This window comes from Halichoerus grypus, chromosome 6 (assembly GCF_964656455.1).
Source record: "Halichoerus grypus chromosome 6, mHalGry1.hap1.1, whole genome shotgun sequence".
Taxonomy (NCBI): domain Eukaryota; kingdom Metazoa; phylum Chordata; class Mammalia; order Carnivora; family Phocidae; genus Halichoerus; species Halichoerus grypus.
In genome coordinates, this window is record NC_135717.1 from 7,612,409 (window position 1) to 7,620,561 (window position 8,153).

General features: G+C 57.4%; 1 protein-coding gene across 4 annotated transcripts; it reads left to right on the forward strand.

Annotated features, from left to right (window-relative positions):
• The first annotated feature begins 272 nt into the window (after positions 1 to 272).
• TRIM56 (tripartite motif containing 56) lies at positions 273 to 4,059 on the forward strand. 4 transcript variants are annotated; one of them, XM_036078808.2, is made up of 4 exons: positions 273 to 403; positions 505 to 583; positions 1,474 to 1,591; positions 1,722 to 4,059. In XM_036078808.2, the coding sequence occupies exon 4, from the start codon at positions 1,723 to 1,725 to the stop codon at positions 4,036 to 4,038; it is 2,316 nt and encodes a 771-aa protein (XP_035934701.1). In that variant the 5' UTR covers positions 273 to 403; positions 505 to 583; positions 1,474 to 1,591; position 1,722; the 3' UTR covers positions 4,039 to 4,059. The 4 variants fall into 4 exon arrangements, with proteins under 4 accessions (XP_035934701.1, XP_035934702.1, XP_035934704.1 ...); XM_036078809.2 differs by having other exon boundaries at positions 505 to 568; XM_036078811.2 differs by lacking the exon at positions 273 to 403 and having other exon boundaries at positions 448 to 568; positions 1,519 to 1,591.
• Positions 4,060 to 8,153: the final 4,094 nt, after the last annotated feature.

The window sequence follows — 8,153 nt, forward strand, 5'->3', positions numbered from 1 at the left end:
CCCTTCAAACTCATCTCAAGCGATGCCTCCTCCAGGAAGCCTTCCCTAAGCCAGTTCCAAAGCTCCTCATCTGGTTGCCATGCCTCTCCCCGGGCTCAGCAAAGGTCTGTGGCATGAAGGGCCCCACCTAGGACTGGCTTTGGAGCTATGCTGCTTCAGCGGGAGACCTGGCCCCAGGACTCGGCTCTGGATCACGGAGGATCTCTAATTTCCCCCCTCAGAGGAAGTGTCCTCAGGCCGTTCCTCTGCGTGTGCGCGACAAACACACTTGGCTGGCTGAGCGGATCCGACACTAGATCCGGACAAGCCAACCCGGGGAGGCCCACCGAGCCCCGGGGCCTGCAGGAGGGGCCCCGCGGCCAGGGGTGGAGGCCCCCCTCCCGAGGAAGAGGTCCAGGCTGGGGTAGGGAAGAAGGCGGGGCCTGAGGCCGTGCAAGTCGGTGTCCCGGGCTGGGGACGGAAGTTGCTGAAGTACCATTAGTTTCAGTTTTGTTTCTCTCTCAGGCACCCAGCCTCAGCCGCGTCCAGGCCTCGGGGGGGACCCCCACTCCCCATCTTGGAACCCAAGGTCAGCTCAGGCTTGGTAAGGAGGGCCGGGGAGGGCAGATGAAGGAGGAGCTGAGCTGGAGGGAGTGGGGGGAAGGAAGCGGGAGGAAGAAGGAGGGGGAGGGGAGGGACCCAGAAGGCGGGAGGAGAGGAGAGGGTGGGCGGGAGCACCCCACCTCGCCCCACTCTGGGACCAGAGGCTTGACCTGACCTGGGAAAGAGCCCCCTCTCACTCTGTGGCCTCTCCTTCCGGCCCCCACTCCCCAGAAGTTTGGGGGGACCCCCCTCCCACCGGCAGTCTCTTCCTGGAGGATTTTGCCACTATGCTGGCATCTGGCAAAATGAGGCTTCTAGGAAAGCGGAGGCCCCTTGCAGCAGGACAGGCAGAAAGGACAGGCAAAGCGGAGGCCCCTTGCAGCAGGACAGGCAAAATGAGGCTTCTAGGAAAGCGGAGGCCCCTTGCAGCAGGACAGGCAGAAAGGCCTCTAGGAGATGAGGCAGGGGGCCTGGTGACCCCGAGGTCTAGCAGCTGGAAGGACAGCAGGGCAGCCCCCTCCCCACAGCCTTCCTTCCTTCTGCTCCAGAACCCCTACTGAGTTAGTCTGGCAGGAAGTAGGGCCCGCACGACCCCTGATGCTGCTCCCAGGGTCTAGAAGAAGACCCGTGTGTGGGGCTGCAGGAACTGTGGCCCCCTTTTCCTGCCCAAGCTGCCAGGAGTCAAGGTGACTCTGCCCACCTGGACCCTCCCCTGCGTCCCTTCTCTGCCTGCCCCCACCCCAGCACCTGCCCCCTGGCTGGATCTCAGCCCTCCTCACACAGGCCTCAAACCACACTTGCCTGTAGGCCCGCCAACCCCGGGGTGCTAATCATTACCCTGTCCGCTCCCTAAGGCTGGGCTTCTTGGTCGGGTCCTTTCTCACGTACTAGGCACCAGGCGGTTACTTTTTGCCCCTTCGCTGAATGTATGCACAGAGCTGGCTACGTAGTTTAAGAGCAAGCGGCCGCAGGCCCTGGGAGACCAGAAGAAGATTTCCTGGCCATTCAGGTGAGATCCCCAGACTTGGAGGGGCTTGAGGATTGGGGGCGGGGGGGGGGGCGGAGAGGCAGGATGGCAGGCTGGAGGGGCCGTGGAGGAGGCCCCTCTCTGCACTCTGACCCCGACCGCTCGCTTGCAGCATGGTTTCCCAGGGATCCTCGCCCTCCCTCCTGGAAGCCCTGAGCAGCGATTTCCTGGCCTGTAAAATATGCCTGGAGCAGCTCCGCGCCCCCAAAACGTTGCCCTGCCTGCACACCTACTGCCAAGGCTGCCTGGCCCAGCTGGCCGACGGCGGCCACCTCCGCTGCCCCGAGTGCCGCGAGACCGTGCCCGTGCCGCCCGCGGGCGTGGCCGCCTTCAAGACCAACTTCTTCGTCAATGGGCTCCTGGATCTGGTGAGGGCCCGGGCTGGCGGAGACCTGCGCGCGGGGAAGCCCGCCTGTGCGCTGTGTCCCCTGGTCGGGGGGGCGGGCACCGGGGGCCCGGCCACGGCCCGGTGCCTGGACTGCGCGGATGACCTGTGCCAGGCATGTGCCGACGGCCACCGCTGTACCCGGCAGACCCACAACCACCGGGTGGTGGACCTGGTGGGCTACAGGGCGGGCTGGTACGACGAGGAGGCCCGGGAGCGCCAGGCGGCCCAGTGCCCCCAGCACCCCGGGGAGGCCCTGCGCTTCCTGTGCCAGCCCTGCTCCCAGCTGCTGTGCCGTGAGTGCCGCCTGGACCCCCACCTGGACCACCCCTGCCTGCCACTGGCCGAGGCCGTGCGTGCCCGGAGGCCCGGCCTGGAGGACCTGCTGGCTGGTGTGGACAACAGCCTGGCCGAGCTCGAGGCCGCCCGGATGGTGGAAAAGGAAGCCTTGGCCCGGCTGCGGGAGCAGGCGGCTAAAGTGGGGACCCAGGTGGAGGAGGTGACTGAGGGGGTCCTCCGGGCCCTCCTGGCCCAGAAGCAGGAGGTGCTGGGGCAGCTACGGGCCCACGTGGAGGCGGCGGAGGAGGCCGCCCGGGAGAGACTGGGGGAGCTGGAGAGCCGGGAGCAGGTGGCCAGGGCGGCGGCCGCCTTCGCCCGTCGGGTGCTCAGCCTGGGCCGCGAGGCGGAGATACTCTCGCTGGAAGGGGCGATTGCCCAGAGGCTCCGGCAGCTACAGGGTTGCCCCTGGATGCCTGGGCCGGCCCCCTGCCTGCTGCCCCGGCTGGAGCTCCATCCTGGGCTCCTGGACAAGAACTGCCCCCTGCTACGGCTCTCCTTTGACGAGCCCCAGCTCCAGAAGGACAGTGGGAAAGACGAAGCGGGAAGCCAGGGAGGGGATGAAGCTCAGAACCGCACGCGGGATGGAGCCAAGTCCGAGAGACAAGGTGGAATCCAGCCCCAGAGCAGGGATGGAGCTTACACCCCAAAGGAGGACAGAGCCCAGACACCCCAGGAAGATGGAGCCCAGACTCCGAAGGAGGACAGAGCCCAGACACCCCAGGAAGATGGAGCCCAGACCCCAAAAGAGGGCAGAGCCCAGACACCCCTAGAAGACGAAGGAGCCCAGACCCCGAGGGGCAGCAGATCCAACAAGAAGAGGAAGTTCAAAGGCAGGCTCAAGTCAATTTCCCGGGAGCCCAGCCCAGCACCTGGGCTAAACCTGGAGGGCTCCGGCCTCCTCCCCAGGCCCATTTTTTCCTGCAGTTTCCCCACACGGATGCCTGGAGACAAGCGGTCTCCTCGGATCACAGGGCTCTGTCCCTTCGGCCCCCGGGAGATCCTGGTGGCCGACGAGCAGAACAGGGCACTGAAGCGCTTCTCCCTCAGTGGTGACTACAGGGGCGCGGTGCCCGTCCCCGAGGGCTGTTCTCCTTGCAGCGTGGCCGCCCTGCAGGGGGCTGTGGCCTTCTCGGCTGGCGCGAGGCTCTACCTCATCAGCCCCGACGGCGAGGTGCAGTGGCGCCGGGCCCTGAGCCTCTCCCAGGCCAGCCATGCCGTGGCCGCGATGCCGAGCGGGGACCGGGTGGCCGTCAGCGTGTCGGGCCACGTGGAGGTGTACAACATGGAAGGCAGCCTGGCCACCCGGTTTATCCCGGGGGGCAAGGCCAACAGGGGCCTGCGGGCGCTGGTGTTCCTGACGGCCAGCCCCCAAGGCAATTTTGTGGGGTCCGATTGGCAGCAGAATAGCGTGGTGGTCTGTGATGGGCTGGGTCAGGTGATCGGGGAGTACCGGGGGCCGGGCCTGCACGGCTGCCAGCCAGGCTCTGTGTCTGTGGATAAGAAAGGCTACATCTTTCTGACCCTTCGCGAGGTCAACAAGGTGGTGATCCTGGATCCGAAGGGGTCACTGCTCGGCGACTTCCTGACAGCCTATCATGGCCTGGAAAAGCCCAGGGTGACCACCATGGTGGACGGCAGGCACCTGGTTGTGTCCCTCAGTAACGGGACCATCCATGTCTTTCGGGTCCGCCCTCCTGATAGTTAAAGGGCTAGGACTGGGGAGGGACTCGGGGAGGGGAGGGGAGGGGAGGGGGGAGGGTTGTAGGGAGGGACGAGGGAGGCAAGGTGGCCATGGGATGTGGTGGCTGAGGGCAATTTTCCTGGAGGGCAGGGCCTGGCAACCTTTCAATGTGAAGTGCCAAACTGCTAACCCCTCATCGGGGGTGCAGGGATGGGACCAAGGGCGGTGTTGTGACCCCAGCTCTCAGAAGCAGAGGAGGAGGGGAGGAGGGCGCCGGAGCTAACCGTGCCTCCTGCTTTTGTGGGTGACTGCCTCGTTGTCACTGCCCTTATAGATCAGGTTTCTGAAATTCGTTAAGTGTTCTTCGAAACCATTCCCGATGGAATGGCCCAGGGAGAGTCTGAGTGTGTTTTGGGGGAGAGAGGGGGGTTGGGGAGCTTTGGCAGAAGGAATCCTCGGAGCCAAGAAGGGCTCAGGTATGTCAGGCATGTGCCTTCTGGAAGAGAGCTGAGAACCCAGCTTCCCCTCAGACTGGACCAGGGAGACAGGCCAGGTCGCACGAGGCCTCGGATTTTGACACGGCCGTGGCCGGGAAGTAGAGGCTCCTCGGGTCATAGTGTCCCCCAGCAAAGTACAGAGAAAATCTGGCCTTCATTTGGCTGAACTAAAGGGTGAAGGGATTTGCCCTCAGGTAGGCCATTGTTGCTGAGGACAACAACCTCGCCCGAACCGTGGAGGCCAGGTGTGGGACTCCGGGGCCAAAGCAGCTGGAAAACCTGAGAAGTCAGTAGTGGGGCTGGGCTGGGTAGAGGAATGAAATCCACAGGGAAGGATTCCGCTGGAGGTGAGCCGGGACCGCAGGTCTCTTGCATGGGCCATGGACATGTTGAGCCAGGAGCAGTCGCGTGAGGACCAAAGGGAATTTAATGTAGGGATCGTTTGTGGGAATGTTCATGGGAACCAGAGGGATTTTGGACAAGTTCGGAGGGAAAGTGCAGGGCATTCGGAGTGGGGAAAAGAAACCCCTTTTCTAGAGAGGTCATTGTTTGTTCGTTGAAGTGATAGGGGAAATCGTCAATGTCAGGCAGACAAATTTAATTATATAAAAACTTCAAACGTTTGTGTAGCAAAAAATAATGAAAGATGAAAGGGAAACCAGTTAAGAGGAGGAAACTATATAGAATTGGTCTGAGTAAGAGCTGAGCCTCTTGTAGAAACAGTGACCGAGAGATGTACTTGGTTCAAAAGACCCAACAGGCTGGCCCCCAGGAGGAAACAGACACAGGCCAGCACCAGGAAACTATCAAATAAAGTCAACCCCTTGCATTCGCCAAAAATACATTGAAAAGTTTTGTCGTGGGGTGATAGACTCCCAGCGCTATGGAACGCTGCTTTTTGGAGAGCCGTTTGGCAATACTTGACAAAGGTAGAAAGAAATGACTATAAGACTAAGTTATCTCACTTTGGGGAATACATTCTGGGAAAATAATTCAAAAGAAAGAAAGTATTTGCACAGAGATATTTGTGGCCACCTCTATATCACAGTCATCGACTGGAAACTGCTTGGCTGTGGGGGACAGCCAAGTAGATTGTGGTCTATTAGGACCATGAGCTATTACCTTCACATATGACAACTATGAAAACTATTTTGAAGAATATGATGCTATGTGACGCAATCATAGCAAAAAAAAAAAAAGAGAGAGAGAGAGAGAGAATTTGGAATTATGATCACATCATGATAGCCACAAGGTAAAATTATGTCTGAATAGTTATCGAGTGGAAATAGGTTCAATATTTGTAAATAGTGATTTGGGAGACTGGGTTCTGGTCCTTTCGTGCTGTTACTCATATATGCACATTTCTACTTCAGTTATAATTGACCATTAAATAACATGTATGCTTGAATATTTACTTCAAAAACATACACCTCTATAAATGATATTCGAGAATAGCTATTGGATTTGCAAATGAATGTGTCAGTTAGAGCAAACGAGACTGGCTGTTTGAAGGAGAGGCAGGAGTCTGGAGGAGAATTCCCAGCTGGCCGGGGCCCCCGGCAGGGAGGAAGGGCCATCAGAGGGGGGGCCCTGTCTGGTGACTGACCAAGGAACCTGCCCCTGCCCTGGGGAGGTATGCAGAGGTCAGCGAGTCCTCCGGGGTGATCAGATCATTGTGGAGTGTCCACAAGGCAAGGGAAGGTCTTGCTGAATTCACCAACTAATTCAGACCAAGTGGTGTTTCTAGGGAACCAACTAGTATCGGGTGAGTTGTATGGGGGTGGGGGTGGAGACAATGTCTTCGCTTCCTTGCAGCTCTATTTGCAGAGAGCACAGTGATGGCTCATAGTAGGTGCTCAATGAACGTCTGTGAAAAGAATTAGTATCTAGAAAAAGCACAAGACAGCAATAAGACTTTCCAGAGGTTTCCCACCTCAGATGTCCAAGCCCCAGCCAATCAAGTTGTTCAAAACCTTGGCTTGTGGGAAATCTCTGGTAGGGGGCACTGTGGACACAGGCCACCATATGCCTCCCAGGGGGTGGCCCAGCTGAGTCACAAAAGAGATGAGACTGGGGTGTCTTGCTTGTGTGCGAAGGGGGACCTGGTGAGTCATAGGCTCTAGGGGATCCTATACCTTTGGGTTAGAAAAACAGTTTTGCAGAGCTGCATGAGAACCATGGGAATGTCACCTGGCTGCAAGAAGAGAATCCCATAGATGCTTCAGAGCTATAGGGACCACGTGACTTTCCAGGAAGCTGTAGGGATCCTGGGAGGCCGGGCATTGGAAGATTGACGAAGTACTAACTTTTCCTCATTAAAGGGCAGGGGTAGCAAGGCATGGAACACTGGCAAAAGGTGAAACGGAAGGAAAGTACAACATTGAGCATAATTTGGGGGTAAAATCTCCAGCACCTTAACCGTGATCTAGGGATCCTACACAGCACGGCGAGAAAGTTCTTGGTTAAACTACAGATGTTAAGAAATCAGGAACATCCTGAAAGATACAACCCCCCCACACACACCCACACCCACATTTGACTATGACAGTTAACTTGATCAATCATTCCATTTCGTGTTTGGAACTTTCCAGGTTGTGCACATACCGGTGAAAGAAGCATGCCGTTCGGGTAGAGAGAGAGGGAGTAGAAAACCTCTTCCGTAGTCTTTGTGTCTAATAAAGGGAAGGGAATGAGGTAGCAGAGACCTGGTACCAGAGACCTCCAGCTCCTCCACGAAATAGCTGTGTGATCTTGGCTAGCTTCCTAACTTCTCTGAACCTCAGTTAGTACATCAGTAAAACGGGGATCACAGTAGGCACCATGCCCACCTCTCAGGGTTGTTTGTGAGTACTGGGTGAGAAGCACGGAGAAGTGCTCAAATCCGAGGTATGGGTTCGGAACAAGCTTAGCTGACCTGTGCTGACCTAACACAAACTCTTCCATTGGCGTAAGCCTGCGTGGGGGGGTTATACGCACATATTGTGAGGTTAAGCTCAAGAAGGTCCGGGTAGCGTTGTTACCTGTTTCTCCTTTGGAGGAGGTGTTTTGTTTTGCTTTGTAGCAGTTATTTGAAGAAGCCATATGTGTAAGTGTAGGAGCAGAAGGGACCAAAGGCCAGCTTGCTAAGACTCAGTGCTGTTCTGAAAGCCAGGTGAGAACCAGCCTGTGCCAATGAAGGACTGATAACCATAGACACTTAGGAAAAGTTCAAAATGGCAAGCATGGCCCGATCTTTTGATAATTTAGAGGAACTATAATTTGGGAGGGACTAGCTCTCCTGTCATTGTAATCTTGTTATTACTGTATCTGTAATGCCATGTCATTCTAATACCTGTTACAGAGAGAATTCCAGAAGGGTAGAGGTCTGAGAGGGAAGTCAGAAACCTTCCGAGGAAATGGGTGAAGTTGGTGATCTGGGCTGGGCAGGATTCGACAGGTGGGTGCCAAGAACAAGGTGTTTGACCATCTGTCTGTGACAGGGCAGCTGACGACTACAGTCAACCTGCAAATGAAATGGGAGATTGGACAGGGCACAGAGGTTCACTTCGGGCGGTGGGGAGGGAGTGGTTTTGGACTAGCTGGGGCAGAGAGCTGCCAGGGTGTGTCCAAGAAGATGTTCCTAGCTGGAGAAAAGTCAAGTTC